General features: G+C 31.9%; 1 protein-coding gene across 1 annotated transcript in view; it reads left to right on the forward strand.

Moving 5' to 3' along the window:
• The first annotated feature begins 233 nt into the window (after positions 1 to 233).
• The window catches only part of LOC137398441 (uncharacterized), a 33053-nt gene continuing 13235 nt past the window's right edge, over positions 234 to 20051 (forward strand). Inside the window, exons 1-5 of the mRNA XM_068084550.1 lie at positions 234 to 271; positions 1623 to 1741; positions 3927 to 3989; positions 6143 to 6355; positions 18120 to 18497. Of these exons, the coding sequence (XP_067940651.1) occupies positions 234 to 271; positions 1623 to 1741; positions 3927 to 3989; positions 6143 to 6355; positions 18120 to 18497 (811 nt within the window). The remainder of the gene's footprint in view (positions 272 to 1622; positions 1742 to 3926; positions 3990 to 6142; positions 6356 to 18119; positions 18498 to 20051) is intronic.

Here is a 20051-nt window from a genome sequence, read left to right on the forward strand (position 1 = left end):
TAGCTAGCTCTCTACTATGTTAATATAATGACAATATCTTAAAGATATTTTATATTTAAGATAATAAGCTAATGCTTTGGTTCCTAACACCATATTTATCTGGCTGCACACAACATCTTATACATTGGTTGTGCTATGTTGAAATACAAATGTTGGTCTTAAATGACTTATACTAAACACATAAAGTAATGCATGTTGTCATGTTTCACAAAAATGTATGATAAAGTGAAGAAATGATTGAAGACAGTTTCATACTTGCTAAGCAGTACAGGTGAGCTAAACTATGGATAGATTTCTATTATTGCCTTTTGAACATTGGATTTGTATACTTGCTTTTATTATCATCTGAATGAGAATATGTTTTGTACCTACAGACATAAGAGGAAACAACTACAAAGTCCATAATCAGGTGTTACAAGTTTTAGAGATGCAGAGAGGTTAGTGAACAGATTTCTTAGTTTTATTACTAGTCGTTATTTCAGGTTTGTATGAAACAGTTTGATTGAGTAATTATTCAGGAGCTAAACATACACCTAACCAGTTAATTTGTTTTTACGCTAAAGCATGACAATACAACATATATAATGACTAATCTAGACATAATTATTATAGTAGAGATATATGCTGCCAGCTGCAATTACGCCTGAACTGAAGTAAGATATATATCAGTATCATTGTGGCAACACAATGATTTATATATTGACTCTGGAAATCATAAGTATGGACTGTGATTTCTAAGCTTTTGAGATGATCGTTTTCTCTTGAGTAAATTGTGAAGGAACCGACCAAATTTCTTTATTTGTTCCCCAATAATTAAACTACTCAAGTACAAAGCAAATGAACATATATATATTTCACTCCAAATAAATTAGGATTTAGAGTTTGGAGTTTGGGTCAAATATGATTGAATCAAATATGGTTTGGGGTGAGTCAAATATGCAATAAACATATAATTAAATACAGAATGAGATACTTTTAGGTGCTTTGATTTTAAGTTGCTCCTGTGACTTTTTATACACATAGCTCTTAGATGTGGCTTGGCTCCGCTGAGTAGTTGTAATAGCCTGCTCTCTAGCCAACCCTCACCAAACGAGAAATGTTGCCAAGGGTAGGGTCATCTGCCGAGTTGAGGCTTGGCCCTGTTGAAGCATCAACCACCTTCTCGTCGGCTAACTTGTTGACATCGGCCCAGGTCCCAGCAATTGACCAGGAGAGTCATTGCAATTGGTGATTGGCAACCTATTTGACTTGATGCTACCCTTGTTTTGAGAAGCAGTATCTCTAAAGCCGCACACTTATGAATCTACCATGGCAGTTTTTCTGGTGCGTCTGTTGAGTTTGAAATGGGGCACAATATAAGTCGCCACTGCCACTTTTAAAAGAGGCTTCCGACTACGCAGAGGCCGAGGTATTTCGGACTCAATCGTGAGTGTGAACTCAAAAGAAACACTCCTAGAACAGGTTTATGGTGTGTTGGTTTAACCCAAAAGAGGCACTTTACAATCCCGCCTAGCCATTTTTTGGTAGGCAACGGACTTAGCCTTGACTTGGAGAATCTCTGTGCCAGCTTGGATTGCATCGGTCATCGTGAAAGTAGGCACTTTCAACAGATGATGTTGTAGACAGGAGTTGTTCAGGGTGCCACAGAACTCCGCTTGGCCATGTTCACTTGGTAGGGCGCTGACAAACTCTCGTACGCCACTTAGGCCTGGCATTCTACTTGGCATGCATGCTTTGAAAGGTAATTGCTGTGACTCGCCTTAGAGTATTTAGTTCAAACCAACCCTGTTTAGGGAAAAGGATAAATCAGTTTACAGTTCTCTGCCTCCTCCAGTGAAGCCTCCTAAAAATAAGGTAAGCCGGCTACATCCATCAATTCATTGGCCTCAGCCACTTTCTGAAAATTGTTGATGAAGTACTCCAAGTATTTCAAGCTAGAATACTGTGGTGATATGAGTTTGTGGGTTGGAAATGGAGGGCAAACATACATCATGCTTTACAGTACTCTAGTAAGAAGTTGTGTAAATCTGCGTTCAAGTGTGCCAGGTGTCCATCCTGATGCCAACCTTTACAGGGGAACCTCTCAGACCCTCAGAAAAAAGCTGCCCTTAGAGCAGCTTAGGCCCTCCCCGATCAAGAGATGGTCTCACCTTGAAGACGTGTCTCCTTTGAGGATCTTTTATTACTTTCACTAAAATAGCTTTAATTAACCCTTTCACAGCCACACATGTACAAATTTAGCTATCAGCCTACTGCCAGCAATTTTCCCAAAAATTTCCGATGTCGCTTCAGGTTATGTATACAATTATTTTAAACTCCAAACTCACTCTAGAACATTTTTGTTACATATTATATTTTTGCCAACATGTTAACAAAGAGTGCTATGCAGAAAATTAAATATATCTATTCTTTGTGCATTGCTAAAGGTATATGAAGCTACGATCGCTATGAAACTAAAACGATATTCTAAAATATTCCATGCTTTTACAAAACTATTACTATCATCACCATCAGAGTCAGTGCTGCTACTTTAATTATCTGTGTAATCACAAAAATCTAAGTTGGCTATAATGTAATCAGCAAGTAATTATATGTTTTCTAACTCGGTAGGTACTTAATAAAGCCATAATAACACTACATAGTTTGAACATCAAAAAGAAAAAAATGCTCGTTTTCAAATTGGAAATTCCCAAACAAAATTAGGAATTGTTTCATTTTTTTAGGTTAATTTTATAGAGAAGTCTATGGACAACACCATCAATGCTATAAAAACTCTAAAGTTCGTTGGTTATGTTGTCAACTAATAGTAAAATTAAGTTACTACGCAATTGCTTAAAAGTCGAAAAAATGTGTCCACAGCAGTCGACCATAAAAGACGCACAAATGCACCAAATAGCAGTAAAAGGGTGAAAGCATGCATGGTTCCCCTGATTCATGTCAAGTCAGATTTTTTGGCTCCATTGCTGCCACCAGTCTAACGAACCTGACCAAGTTCCCCTATTTGATTATCAAGAATCAAACTGCTCAAGTGCAAGACAAACAAGTACAGTGTATACTGTATTTTGCAGCTATTATACAAGGATACAGTCAATTATACAATAAACATATAAATCACCGCGCAGTGAGAGACTTACAAGTGCTCCGTTCTTGGTCACTTATTTGAAGTGTTATTGAAAGACGTTTCTTCCACTGAGTCGAAAGTCAGTTTGGTTGTGGCGTCGTTCACCTCATTGTTGGCTATTTTCTCTAGCTTCATCCTTGCCTCCTGATTGGCCAACACTATGTTATACTATTGTGATGGTTTAGTTCAGTAGGAATGTGATGTATGAGGTGGTTAAGGGCAGCACGGAAAGTCATCAATGTCTTGTGGTCTGATTTTGTGTAATTTATTGATAATGAGGTAATTCCGTTTTATCTTTGCATGTTGTTTGGCATCGAAAAACAAACTGTTACAATATAATACATTTTTAAAAATTAGTTTGTTCAAGAAATTATGTGACCATAAAAAGATGATAACTCCGACATGAAAGTTACTAAACATAATCTTCTATTACAGTTCTTCAAACCAGAGAGATTAATAGTGGCAAAGTTTGCAGCTTCATCAAACTTTTTAGCTGATACACGATGATATACTATAATTTTGTACGATAAGAGATATTTAATTAAATACAATCAACAACACTAAGTAATAAAGACCTCACCGTACTTAACAGAAACTTAGATTGTTTAAAACAGTTTTCATGTAAATCTTAATTTACAAGAATTACTCAATACTTTTAAATTTTATACTAGATATAAAATTACTAATTCATGCCAGAAGATCATATACTTATTGAGTTTAATAAATAGGAAAGATTATCAGACTCAAATTTTTATCAATCCTATTGGATATTGCTACGTATTTACTTGACTTCTTTATCCTTCAGAATACACGGAGCAGCTGACTGTGATGAGAAAAACTAACACAGAAATCAACGATCTTTTAGCAGGTCTGTGGTTCACATATTTTATATAGATTGTTAGATACTGGAAATAGCTATTTTAGATTGTAACATTTTATGACATGTGATGAATGATGTATTACATATGGCGTGTAATGAATTACCTATGATATATAGTATATCTTATATGTATATTATGTAATTTTAGGTAATATGATGTAATATGATAAATGGCATGATGTAATTATTATAATGTGATATTTGATACAGTGCAACCTACAATAATATAGTGTAGCACAATATAATGTTAAATCATACAGTATAATATGATAATGTCTACTACTAGTATAGTATATATATACTAGTATAGTATAGTAATATCCCTTTGTATGACATTACACGTTTTTGCTATTCGATTAACTCTATGTAATTATATTAAAAGTATTTCATACATAATTACATTCTATTCATAAGACTGTTCAAGGTGCAATTTTTAGTTGTTCTGAAAAAGAAGACATTATGATAAATATCAAACAGAATTACCTTTCCTTAATCTCACTACAACTAAATGTTCACTCTTCTTGAGCTTTACATTAAAGTAGTTGGACATCTAATATGTAATCATCAAATGTAAATGAAAAATTCTTATAGATTGAGTCTTATCGTGATCAAAAATATTGTAAAAATACACAGTGATAATAGAATAATAAATAGCCAAGTGATACAAAGCAATATAGCAAAGCGTCTCCGAGTTTTAAGTCTAACTACTCATTTGTGATTTTAAATAATTGTTTACTCTTAAAGGTCAACTAGTGTAAAAAGGTCAAAAGGTCAACTAGTGTAAAAAGATGAAATTGAGCTAAAAATCAATTTAATTCATGAGACTTTTGTTGACTTGCTGAAAACCGATCACTAGCAACTGTAAATGTGGTGTTCGTATAACCTGAGTGCTATTGTGACCAGATATATCGTACAAAGAATACATGAAAAGAATTCTGGAAATGTGCGCTTTAATTTGCATGCTAGTTATTTGTAAATATTTGTTTCTTCAGAAGAGTTAGTTTATTAAGATGTAAATGTCTGTGGAGTTTACAATTGTTAGTTAGCACTATATTCCTTGAATCTCATAACTCTGATATGTGCTTATATTTGGTAGAACAAAGAGCTGCACTAAACTCTTTTCAAGGTAAACCTTAATGCTTTAAGCCTTTCCTGCTGTCAAAGGAGTCAACTTCAAGATTAATATACTGACTGACACTGTTTGATTGTTTAAAGAGTGACTCAAACTAACATTAAATACATCTAGTAGTTACTAGCAGTTCAGTAGTCAGTCACTTGATTCTAATCACATGACTTTAACATTATATTAGAAACTATTATTCTCTTGCTGATGTGATTTTATTACAAATAAATTAATACCGTAAGTCCTTATGACTGATTTGGACGTAGGAATGACTTGTCTGGAAGTTGTTTACTCATGATAATAACTGGTAGGAATGACTTGTATGGAAGTTGGCTACTCATGATAATAACTGGTAGGAAGGACTTGTCTAAAAGTTATCTACTTACGAAAACAACTTGTAGAAGTGTATTGTTAATATCTCACTTTCTGTCTAATAATTGACAAGATTGCATCAGTATTTCATCTATTTTGACTGCCCTGCTTTTAGACTAATCAACCAATTTGCATATCTAGAAACTACGATTGTTGTTTCATATTATTCAGCCTAACCTGAATATCTATGGAACAAAAGCTAGGGTTTTGTTATCGCCAAAACTCACCTAGTTTTAATGTTTTTAGATTTTATTAACCTTCACAGAGGTAAGTACGTTCACCAATTTTTATAGCAGAGACCTATAATTCACCGCATTATATAGAGTTTAGTTATGATGAATTACATGTGGTAAGATCAGCTATATACCAAACATCTGTCCAAGTTAGTTAAAGTAATTTGATATGAATAGAGTAATACCAGTTAGTAAGAAGATGAACTTTAGTTGGTTTTGTTTAGTTGGTTTCTTTCCTGTTATGAGTAATTGCATCTTTACACAGGCTGAGCATTCAGAAGAAGTCTATACATAATTTAACCTTTTCCCATTTCATGTATGCATGTAGTTTGTCTATGCATTATTATGTATAGTTTACAACTACCTGTTGAAAAAATAACTCATTTCATACTGGAGTTGTGTCCACTTTGCAGACTGCCATGATTACTTTATCGACGGTCTCACTACTTCCGGTGTATACAAGATATTTCCAGGTAAAAATCTCTCTTATGAGGTTTGGTGTGATTTTGATATGAAAAGAGGCTGGACTGTTCTACAGAGAAGAACCGTTGGTCTTCTAGACTACAACAAAAACTGGTCTGAATATAGAAATGGATTTGGTAATGCCACCAGCGAATACTGGATAGGTGTGTTAGAAATAGTTTTGATAAATGTTAGCACTTTTATTATGATAAGTTAGCACTTTAGATATGATATATAGGTATAACTTTGAATCATATATACTGGTAAAACCTTACATATGTTGCAGTCAACATTTTATATATATATATATAAATCTAAAAGTTATTCTGTCATCTGTGGTTCTCTTGTCTAGTTATAACAAGAAAGTTTTAGCAACGACAATTCACCTTCAACTGGATTTGAACTCCCAACATTCAAATCACAACTCTACTAACAAAAGCGCATTACTACAAAGTTAAGTCACTCTTATCACATCCATTGCTCTTACTACATACTGTATATCCATTTCACAATTGCACAAGCCATAGTATTGTTTAATACAGTGCGCCAATGAGTTATGATCTCCTCGCTAGGAGATATTTTTGTCTTACCTATAGAGCATGATGTTTTTTGTACTTGCTATACTAAAGAGAATTATTTCACTGTCGTGCGATATCAACCAAAATTTATCTCGAAATTAAGATTTGGCTGTCAGTGTACTGATTAAGACAAAATAATAAAAATGCTGATATGCTGTTTGCCAAAATCCCTCTCACTACTTCCAAAAGAATTATACTACGTTTATTGTCAGTTCAGCATTATTCCGTATAAGTTGTAATGAAAGCCAAGTCGAAAACAGATAAGTGATAAAATTCTAGCTTCTGGCAAAGTCAAAGTTCAGTTTACTAAAATACATACTAAAACTTAGCGTCAAGTATGTGTTCAAATATGTGTAAGTAAGCTAGTATCGTATTGTATTTCTCAAAATGATCAGCTAAGAAAGTCAAAATGATTTGAGAAGTGATTTTCAGTTACATAGTAAACAAACTATCAATTAATAATCAAGTTATATTGCCACATATACTTTGTTATTTATAGTGTTATACAAAAAAAACATGTAGTTTCTGATAACGATACTCTTATATATAATATATATTACATATTATTTTCAGAATATTACATTACAACCTTGTAGAGAGAATATATAGTTAAAGAATATAGTTATTCTCAGTTTAGTGTTTTGTCTTAATGCGGTTAGCAGCATGCAGATATAGAACTACTACTCTTTATTTGGTTGTCTAAAATACAGCTATTTAAACTGACAAGATACCTCATTATAAACTTATTATTTGATCTTTTTTACTATTAGGCAATAGGAATTTTATCAGCACAGTATACAAATTATTTTTAATCAACAGGAAATGAAGCGATACACACTCTAACCAAATTTAATAAAAGATTGATGGTTGTATTTCACTTCGGTTATGGGAGAACCATAAGTGGAACCTGGTCTAATTTCTTTATCAATGATGAATCTGCTCAGTATAGACTTAATGTAAGTACATATGTTTGTCTAAAATACTACATACCTAAAGTAAGTACACACCTATATATGAGGAAGTGAGTATATACTCCAAGTATGACAAAAACTAGCTGTCTGTCTTATGTGGGTTAGAATAGGCACATCTTATTGCTGCCTTAGACTACAATCTACTTAGATGTAATATCTTAAGGAAGATTGGGTTAATTAAAAAGTTCCTAAATCTTTCTTAAAATAATGCTTACCGTGCATGACTAAATAGTAATTTGTCTGTAGTACTTACTAAAGAATTATTTTGCCTTTAAAAAGTTCCTAAATCTACAGCATTTGATTAGGTATATATGAAGGTAGGTAAAGTAAAAAGTTATTAAACTGACTCACTATTATTACAGGTAGGAAACAGTAGCTACAATGGACAGCTACATGAATCCTTCATTGATGAGTTGGACAACCAGAAATTTAGCACTTTTGACAGAGATAACGATATGGATGATAAAAACTGTGCACATCTGTACAAAGGTAATAAAAGTTGTAGAGATTGTGCTTTCATGATAAGACAATTTCATGGAATCTTTGCCTGGGTTTGCTAACTTGCTATGGGGACTACAATAGTGGCAATTGGATTATGTCGTAAACAGTTTATTTTAACTTATTTTAATAGTATCACTTGAAACAATGATGTAATATTAGTAGCAATAGTAGTAAGTAATAGTTGTAAATATTTTAATAATAGTAGTAAACTTAGTATCTGTAGTATTAGTGGTAGTAGCAATGCTAGTAGTTGTAGCAGTAGTAGTAGTAGTATTAGGAGTATTAGTAGTAGTACTAGTAGTAGTAGTAATAGTAGTAATAGTAGTAGTAGTAGTAGTATTAGTAGTAGTAGTAGTACTAGTAGTAGTACTAGTAGCAGTAATAGTAGTAGTATTAGTAGTAGTACTAGTAGTAGTAGTAATAGTAGTAGTAGTTGTAGTAATAGTAGCAATTTAAAGAATCCGCCATTAATCCTTTACTGCTCCATCTAGAACAAACAGCTATGCTCAAGTATAAATATGTACATATATTGCTGGACAAATTCCTGGCTTTGATTAAAAAACCGCTCATCAACAATGGAAGTTAATGTAAGTAGACTGAATTGGCTAACATGAAAAAGCTAGTAATAATGACTATCTACCTGATTATCTTTTGTATTTCATGTAACTTTATGAGTTAGGTTGTCGGCTTATGAACCGGAGGTTTCGAGATCAAATCCTTTGCAATGTGTATTTTTCATTGCTGGATTTTAATAGCTATAACTGTACCCAGAGACGAGAATAACATGATCTAAAATAATCAACATATTTATTACATAAGTTAAAATACTCAGAGTTCAAAATACTAAAAGTTCTTGGGGTTATAAGCTAGCACTGTAGATCTGTACGCGTAATGAAATGATTATTAGTCGTATGCAAACAAAGGAATTGTTTTAGTAAAATTAATTTTACTAGCTAGATTACAAAGTAGGTTACTCAAATTCAGTGGGTGATTATTTTATTACTTACGCAATGCTGGTCCTTTGGCTAATAGATGTATAACTGCTGGCCATGTAGCTAGCACATGGTTTTCGATTTGGTTCGCTCTGTCACTCACAGTTCCTGCAGCAGCAGTATTAGTAATAACAGAAGCAGAAGTGGTAGTAGCAGTAACAGTAACTGTACATGTAGTAACAGCAGCATTAGTAGTAACAGTAGTATCAGTAGGAGTAATATTAGCAGCTATAGTAATATATTTAAAATGTTCAATCCATTTGTTTGCATGTCCAGTGTCTACATACATGTATAATACTTGCTGCTATCACAAGAATATATGTAATTGGAGGGTTCCATCTATAAAAATATAATTTCTTGAAAACTTGTACAATGATGCAAACATTGATTATTTGCTGAAGGTGGATGGTGGTACAACCGATGCGGTGTACCATCAGGTGGTGAGGCTGAAGCGCACGGGTCATCAAATACAGTTGAATCAGCTATAATGAAAGTGACCAGAACCTAAAATATCAGCAAAACTAGATGACAGCGAGTGTCAGCGCACAACTACACAAATAACTCTATATATTAAATTATCTGCTTAAATACTTTTGGTTTCAACTATAATACTTTTATCATAGAAGATTATGTATATAAAAATTAATATATAAACATATGTTTAATGAAATGGTATGCCCAGTTTTTTTCTAGATATTCTGTTTTTTGCAGTTGATTAAGTTGGGTATCTGTTTTTTGACTAAGTTTATTGAGTTGTAACTTGAATACAATAGCTCCAGTAACAAATAAGGTAGCAGATAGTACAATCTTGTATAAAACTAGCAGATAGAGTGAGAATTACTACTATATTACTATACTGCATCATATAATACGGTTATTTTGGATCCACTCATTTCTCTATTTCTAATAGATTAGACAATACTTAAAACATCCAGTTTATGCTTATTTGCGATTAAATAAGTTTGATAAATGTTTGAATACTAAGTCCATTGGCGAAGACGTGACCCAAAATGCCTGCTAGTAGACAATATTCAGCATTACTATAGTACAGTGCACCCTCAAGATAGGATTTTGATTCGTTCCAGGGTTGGCATCGTATGGTGACAATTGTATGTAGGGATATAGAAACCATAGAAATTATATAATGCAAACATTCTGTACCGTGGTAAGAATTGTCAAAATTTTATTTAAGTGTGGAACATATTTAAAACTATTACCAAGATTATATTTTAATCTTGGTAACTATAATTACCTACAGTAACTTTATGCATTTAGTGGGTATGATCTGCAATAACATGTAACATTATAATGTACCGTAGAGAGTTCTTACCTTCAAAACAGAAATAGGTATAACATAAACTTTGAATTCACTTCAAATAGGTTTAGCTTCCTAAACCAAAACACATAAAACTAAGCTTCAGTGTATATTCTCAACTATTTTAGTGAATTTCAACTTTTTACCACTAGAATTTTGTCACTTATCAGCTTCAGTCTTCGCTTTCACTATAAAGTTTATTAAGCCCCTTTAAAAAACTGTTCAACCTAAACTGGCAAACAAGCCGGAACGATGCTGTTTTCGTGAAGTGGGGTTTTGTTAGCAGGTTAGGAGAAGTTGTCTGACCTTCTGTTTGAAGAGATCATAACTTTAATCTTGCTACTGGTTTAAAGGAAAAATATCACTGTTTTTCAGATAGCAATTGCTCTGCTGAGAGAAATCTTTGATGTCTTTATTATTTTGACATATGTAACAAGCGCATGACACCGACTGCCAAATTTGTTGAATTTTTATGGTGAACAAATATTAGCATGGTGACATAAGAAAATCATCATGTTCTACTTCTTAGGATGAAAAATTCCTATATCAATCCTATATATATAAATTATACTCAGATCCTGAAGGTGCACTGTATACGATATGACCCTCTTGGATTTACATTTTTCTCTACTTCTTTTTGAATATAGAGTCATATTTCCTTAGAAAGAAAGACTTACAGTGTTAATATCTCCTATATTCAGATGTTTGATATAATAAAGTGATTCTTTTACTTAATATAATGGAGTAGTTTTAAATGTAATCTTTTCTATGTATTTGGTATTGTCTCCTCTTTATATATCAAGTATAGATATTCATTGTACGGTAACCTGCAAACATATAGTAAACATTATAATAAACTTTGCTGTAGTCCACCGTAGTTATTATGGACTTTGCTATAGTCAACCGTAATGATAATATTCCTTATTATAATGAATCAGATAACTGGCTTTGTATTGAAACAAATAACTTTTCCTTTTGTTTCTGACAACCATATGCATTAATAATATATTTATAATAATAGAAATAAAATGCAAGTAAAATAGATTATAATAGAAAATGAGTAATTAAATTAATAACCAGTGAAGCTTTCTGTCACCCTGTAATATCAAGGCTATCATATGGTATTATGCCATAGTCTAGAATAATGATGTTTTTGACAGTTTGATATGATGAAGTAACCCACCAGCATGACATTTAAGTCGGTTGTCTTCAGCATGATCTAATGAACTATTAATTGCTGGTTTTTTCAAATCGTTAACATTTGTGGGATTTTTGTTATAAGACTTGTTTGTAACTTTATAGATCACAAATAGATTTCTAGCATTTAGGAGTTGCGTTCTCCCTTAATTATTGGTATTCCGTCTTTGACCTACTTTTCAGACAGCTGTTTGCTAATGTCACTTGTATTTTTGTTAGCCAATCATAGGTTAGTGACTTATCACAAGTTATAAGTAATTCAGGGTTGGCAACAGTATCAATATTTATAAAAATATTATATATGTGATATATATCGTGATATTTATTGATATTTTTGATATTTATTGATATTTATGACATTTTTGAAAAAAACTGAAGCTAGGTTGAACTTGTATGGTGTTTACATCATGATTGATGTATTTTATAGGTTGTATGGGACTAGTAGGCAATGTTTAATACCAAACACTTGATTTATTGTAGGCCTAGTATATTAATAATATTTAGAAATATGAAAATTTTCTTCAAACGTTGGATTGAAAATAATGACATTAATGCAAAGTGCAAACAAAATAATACAAATAGTAAATACACACTATGATAATCCAAGGATGCTTTAATGTCCTACTCTTGTCTAGTTTGGGTGTTATTAAATACACACTATGATAGTCTGAGCATGTTCCAATGTCCTATTCTTGTTTAGTTTAGGTATTTGTAAACAAACACCAGCTTGCCAGCCTTCACCACACCGAGACAATTTCTCAACTTGCTGTCAACCAGTCCACATGATGAAAACACACACTCAACACTAACAGTTATAGTTATATCATCATATTTATAGATTTTATACTGAGCCAGAAGCTTTGGAAGCTATTCATTGAAGTATTTTTACAGGAAATGATGATGAGATACTCTGTAATTTCAGTGAGTCAGTGTAATATGCTTACAACTCTGTTTCTGGGTGTCAGATTGTTCAATTCAAAATCATGGATTATGAAGTTCAAAGAATTTTCAGCAAGCTGGTCTTCCAATAAGGCAATACAATATAACAGTTTAACATGAGATAATTAGGTTGGAGAGATAATATCACATGATGAATGATACAGTACTACGGGATGAAGAGGTACAATTTAGATCTGAGAAACTCTTCTCAACTCAATCACAAATAAATTGGTCTAGCTAATGTCACCTTCTTGGTCTGGCTGTCTTTGTTTGTCTGTGGTGGGCAAGCCTAATAGGCCCTATGCAAGTATTTGATGATTTTAGATATTATTTAGCATTTTTAGACTGTTATTAACAGCTTTAAGATAGAACAGAATGATGAAATGGATATTTTTCAATAAAATCAATTTCTTTTGACCCAAAAATATCACACCGATCAGCGATATATATATTGATTATATATATTAAGCGATATATAGCAAACCAACCCTGATTATGATAATCATTTACTTTGCTTTCTGTTCTTTATTTGGGTGGTCACAATAAAGTTAATTCACCTCCAGACTAGTTTTGAAACTTTATCAGAGATTAAAGAACCAACAAATAAATCCAACCAATCACAGAACAGTTGAGCAACATACAAGTTAAACTTCAATTTAGAGGAACTATAGTTGGGAAGGCAAGCCTGGCCACTACTGAAATTTCTAAAGATGTTTCGCTTATTCCTAGTTAGTTGTCTGTACTTTAGTGTCATCTTGGCATCATTTCCAGGTGAGTGATTTATACACAGAAAATACCCCAGGTGCTTCATCAGTAGACTAATTGTATGTGTGAATGTCCATGATGTTGTATCAATAGTAAAGCATTATAACATGTTTGTAACTATAAACTATCTATATAGTTATCAAAGTTTGTGGTTCTGTGTATGTCTAACTATAGATAATAAAATCTAGAAACTACAATTAGGCATTATGATAGATTCAGACTCACGGAGACTGCAACTGCATGTTTAAATCCACACGCTCTACCACTAAGCTATGCAATAGATATTGATACAAGGTGTTATCATATACCGTATAGTGTAAACACACGGTAAATGACCTATTATTTGAAACTTTATGAATTCTGTTAACTCTATGAAACACTATGCTTTTAAACATGCTTTTTCGTGCTTTCACAACTTTCATTTTCGGTTTTTCCACCGCAGGTTTGCAATCCAACTCTCTAACAACGGGACTATATAAGCTCTTACAATTCATCTCTCTTACTATATAATGTATAAAATTTTTTCTTATTAATTCAGCATATTTAGGTTTTTTATTTGGTTTTCTCAGTTCTTTTTGTGTCATTACCAAATCGTCTTTTATTGTAATCATAGCAAAATCAACTTAATTTAGCTATTACTTGCCAATTAATTATTTCACACTTACACAAAACCCTTTTATAATTGCTTTGCCTTTTTAAAAATTTTGTAGAACTTCACCAAATTTTTTCTCATGATATGAAATTTGAAAGTTACAGTTGTTTGACAAAGTTTAGAAACCTTCACAACTTTATTTCATTTTCATTTTTAACTTAATTTAACTACACAGCTTATATTTGTCATCATATGAAGTTAGAAAATTAGAATGGCAAATGTTCACATATGATAAATGCAAACAAATTTTTTGTCCAAATACTTTTTTATTACTGGTCAGTGAGCTAGTATGTATATATAAGCAAAAGAAACTGCGGTTTTGTGGTGTTAACCAGTAACTGCAGCTGTTGTAGGTCAGTAGTTAAATTAATGTACTGGATTTCAGGAAGAGCATCTGGTCATAAATTGCTCTGGCACCCTGAGATACAAAAATTATTTCATGCCATAGTGGCAAACAGAGTAAGTTAAAATATCTTGGTTAAAACAAATGTACATATAGCCTCTTCCTCTTTATATTCTCCAAATAATATTATATATACAAATACCTATTTGTAGGATATATTTAGATTCATACATTTCTCAACTTTGGTTTAAATATATAGTCATAATTCTTTAGAAAGAGACACTAACCGAGTTAGTATCTACTATATTCAGATGTTTGATAAAAGAGAATGATTATTTTACTGAAAAAAAAAATTATTTTTAAAAAGATCCCTTCTGTGTATTTGGTATTGTGTCCTCTATATATCCCAAACTAGCTGTACTACCCGCCATTGTCCCGGTAACAAAAAGTGTCGACAAAAAATTGATTTGTATTTAACATATAACAACATTTGCCATTTTAACTTTAAAACTACATATATAGAGAGACAATCAGTGTTTTGTGTAGTTGAAATAATTTAAGAGAAAATATAATCAACTGTCAAGGTTTTCGAAGTTTGTCAAACAACTGTAACTGTCAAACTTTATATCATGATTAAAATATTTTGTGCAGGTCAAATAAATCAAAAAAGTAATAGCTAAAGTAATTCTGTTTTGCTACAATTACAATAAAATATGATTCGGTGATGATACCATAAATAAAAATTGAGAAAACAAAATAAAAATAATGAATATGTTGAATGGATAATAACAATTCATGCATAGAAATGTGTGTGTATAAAAAAATTACTGTTGCAGCTGAAGGTATCTATCAAAACATTGAATACAACAATACTGGTAGCTCTCGATAGAAGTACAAATGTAAAAGTTAGATAATGTACTGTCTCTGTCTGACCAAACAGAGAGTGAAATTTGAGGCTCTTGCCACGAAGGTAATATAACTATCGGCATAAAAAGAATTGGCATTGACATCAAGTATCGTATTTGAACTGCACGAAAAACTAAAAATCGAAGTTAAAAAAAACACAAACAAGCATTACGTTTCATAGAGCTTATGGAATTCATAGAGTTTAAAATAGAACGTCATTTAGCATGTGCATATACCATACTGTATACCATAGCAGATAACCCTAAACTCTCAATAGCAAGCAATGTATATCTTCGAATAACGCATATGATCAGCAAACTAATCCCAAAATTTTAATTTGAGAGAAGATATTGTTGATATCGTTGGGCAGCGAAAAATTCCTTTAACAAAAATAATCGTGTTTCCTATAGATAGGCAAATAATATTTCGTAACAGGGCATTGTACTACGTGGGGGCAATGCTAAAATAATACACCATTTAGCGTGTGCATACGCTAATCTATATACAATAACGTCTTTAATCGTTATGCCTTATCTAGCTTGGTGTTAAAGCGCATGAATTGAAATCTCACCGTATCACCGTGGCAATCTCCACAAGTTCTAATTAAACATAATGCAAAATTTTAAATTCCAAGATTTTGATAGCTATAGCTGGACAATCACAACAAATACCCATACAGACAAACTTTGAAAACGTTATATATAGATAAAAAAACATAAAAAAAACAATATATATATAGATGAAAGATATAGGTAGCTAATAAAAATATAGTTGCACCAAATCTTAATTAATACTATCAGAATGTATTTGTATTATTTTACCAGTTGGTACTATGTTTGATGCTTGAGCCTGACTACTAGGATGTTTAAATAATATAATAGACAAAACTTTATCAACTGCTGAAGCGCTCAGAAGAAAAATATGTCCTCAAACTTGCAAAAAATGATATATATATATATATATAGCTGCAGGGCTGCCTGTCTCTCGTTTGTATTGCATTGGTGATTGTTATCAAAGTTGAGTACTATGTGGCTCTTGTAGTGTACATTTTAATTTATATTGGCTAAAAAATTTCAAAATAAAGTTTTAAATTGAGCTACATATATGTTGCTGAAGATTTTCTAACCATCTCAAATGATGAAAATTAAATTTTGTCACATTAGTTCCATATTAGGGCTAATCTATAAAGACAATTGTGACATCAAATTGTAGCAGTTTTGGCCTTATATTATTCATAAATTTATTTGAATGACTTTAATGATGCAACCACACATTTAAAACTGTCAGTTTCCAATATTATCATCAGAGGTGATCATTTTGGTGTTTAAATAATCCTATTATTGAAATATAGCTTCCATTTTTAAAAATATTGTTTCAACTGATATAACGAAAAGTATTACAAATGAATGTGTCACCAGACAGTTACAATAGCAAAATTAAACCGGTTTGATGTTGTTATGTTAACCGGCTTCAATTCAGCTCAACCATATGACTCCAACCAGCCATTGATATCTCACCGTCTCTGTTTTTCTAGACAGAAACAGAGACGGTGCTTGCCGATCTTTAACAAAGATAATTGAACTTAGTCTAAGCTCAATAGTCTGCTTATAGTTTAGCAAACACAATGATTACAATGTTGACTAAGAATATGATAGAGAGATAATATAGCAAGTCTCTGGAGGCTTAAAAAGGAATGCACCGATTCATTACATCAACCTATTTTGTTTTGCTCAGTCTTTCTGACAACCTTTGACAACCGATATAATCAATCATGCACACAAGCCTGCATCAGTTCTGTTATTTATACATAGTTAAAATTTTTTATTTCCTTCAACTTGTCGAATACATAACACAATATGCGCAAAACTGTTAAAAGCAGTTGTGTTTATAGCCTGTGCTCCATCATTATGCCCTTATTATTGAAATCAACCTAACTTCATAGTTTATAGCTTGTTTTCATATAAAAGAAACTAATAATTCAAACCAAACGGCACCTGTCAAACATAATGTTACAAGGATTGTTGGTCAATTGAATGACCAATGTTTCCTCAACCTTTTCACTGCTATCCTTGTACAAACTTGGCTATTGGTCTACTGCCAGCCATTTCACAGAATATTGCCAAGTTGGCTGCAACGTTGTGTATAAAAAATTTCCAATCTCAAACTCTAACTAGAACATTTTTGTTATGTATTTCATTATGCCAACATATCGGCAAACGAAGCTATGCAAAGAATTCAATGTATCTATGCTATATGCAGTTTGATAAAGATGATAGCTAAATTTGTACATGGGTGGCAGAGAAAGGGTTGACTACAACCAATAAATATAAACTGTTAAAGACATGTAGCAGTTTCCTCTGGCATATTTATTTAAAAATCTGCAACAATTTGGAGAAAAGTTTGCGAGTTTCTTGTTTCCAAAAGGGTTAATGTTGCATCACCCAATGGAGAGTTCATATTATAGGTGACCCTCAATTCGCGCATGAAAGGGTTAAATTTATTTTCTCAATATTCTGACGAGAAGCTTGAATAATGCAACACTATCCTTTATTTGAACATCACCTCTAATAGAGCATCGCTATAAGGACCAGGTTTAAATATAGAGAACTAATTTTAGATGTGTATATCTAAAAACATATATTCCTATGTCTTTGGATAAACATATATATATATATATATATAAATATATATATATATATATATATATATATATATATATATACCGCTGTAACTTGTTGCACACTAACTTAGGTTTGTTGTTTTTTGCAGATTCAGTTCCAATAGATGAGGGCTATAACAATAATAGAACAATACATTCAGATACGCCATTGTACATCACCACCCATTCAGGTTACCCAACTTATCCTTACAGAAATAGCATTGATTCATCCCTAATGCTCACTGGTGTATCCAAAGACTCTATTCTCAGACTAGATATGGTCATCAGATCTGCGATTGACCTTGAACATAACTGTTTTGACTACCTGGACATAATCGGCATCAGGTCTCACAATTACACAAAGAAAGTTTGCGGGAACCAAAGTGATCGATTGATCCTGTATCTTCACCCAGTTGCTGACAGTATAACCTTCAGATTCGTATCTGATAGAAGCGGAACCTTCCATGGAGTGCTCATCAAACTTCATAGTGAGTATACATTTAATAATTTCTCTCTTAGCTGGCACTATTCAAAGTTATGCGAGATGGAAATACTACAAAAACTGAGGCTACAACCTTATTGTGTCAATTTATTTTGTAGCTACATGTATATACATAAATCACAGCGTCTGTCTGTGAATTAAGGTTCAGTCTGTTCAGCTATAGCTATTAAAATAATGGAATGAAGAATTCATATCCCAGAATTTGATCTTGGAACCTTTCTTTTGCCAGGCTATAAACTAACCAAATGAGCTACACAAAAAGCCCTGAACTCATTGGATGATACGAGAGATCACCTTAGTTAATATAGCATAGATACACTGCATTACATTACATTACGGTGTAATGCCCTTAAAGCTTGATCCCATGGCTCTTGTTAATAAGTTTATCAATGCAAATGCTGCACTTACGTACATACTTGATCAAATTAGCCATTGGCAATGTGCCAGGCTAATGGCAAGGGATTGGCAACTACATTACCTGCCACTGTTTATAAGCTGTTTTAATCCCCATGCAAATGCTAGGCTTTCCACTAGTAGTTTCATATTGTATCATATCCTAATGTATCATATCAATTTGTATCGTATTATATTGTATCATATCATACTGTATCATTTTATATTATATCATATCATATTGTATCATATCATATTGTATCATATCATATTGTATCATATCATATTATATCGTATCATATTGTATCATATCGTATCATATTATATTGTATCATATCATATTGTATCATATCATATTGCATGATATCATTTTGTATCATATCATATTGTATCATATCATATTGCATCATATCATATTGTATCATATCATATTGTATAATATCATTTTGTATCATATTGTATTGTATCATATCATAGTGGGTCATATCATATTGTATCATATCATATTGTATCGTATCATATTGTATCATATCATATTGCATCATATCATATTGTATCATATCATATTGTATAATATCATATTGTATCATATTGTATTGTATCATATCATAGTGTGTCATATCATATTGTATCATATCCTATTGTATCATATCATATTGTATCATATCATATTGTATCATATCATATTGTATCATATCATATTGTATCATATCATATTGTATCATATCATATTGTATCATATTATATTGTATCATATTATATTGTAACACATCCTGTTGTATCATATTATTTTGTATCATATTCTATCATGTGATGTCATATCATATGATACTTACATAGATTTAAATCAAGGCATGAAGAATTAAAAAGTTATAACGAAAAGTTCTAATATTGCAACTGTTTCTATTCAAAACAAAATATAATTAAACTGCAAATCTCATCAGATATATTCTATATAAGAGCTAGATATGACATTCTAGCGCATATTTACTGAAAGATGTTTAATTGGGAGTTAGATAAATTGCTAGTATAGTTTAAAAAACGAGTACATGTTTAACAGAGGCGTGAGGGTGCCAAGCCAACAATTCAAAGCTTTGTATCTAGTAGTTGAAAATAAGCATTGATCAACTGTTTTCCTTTACTTTTA

This window comes from Watersipora subatra, chromosome 6 (assembly GCF_963576615.1).
Source record: "Watersipora subatra chromosome 6, tzWatSuba1.1, whole genome shotgun sequence".
NCBI classification, from domain to species: domain Eukaryota; kingdom Metazoa; phylum Bryozoa; class Gymnolaemata; order Cheilostomatida; family Watersiporidae; genus Watersipora; species Watersipora subatra.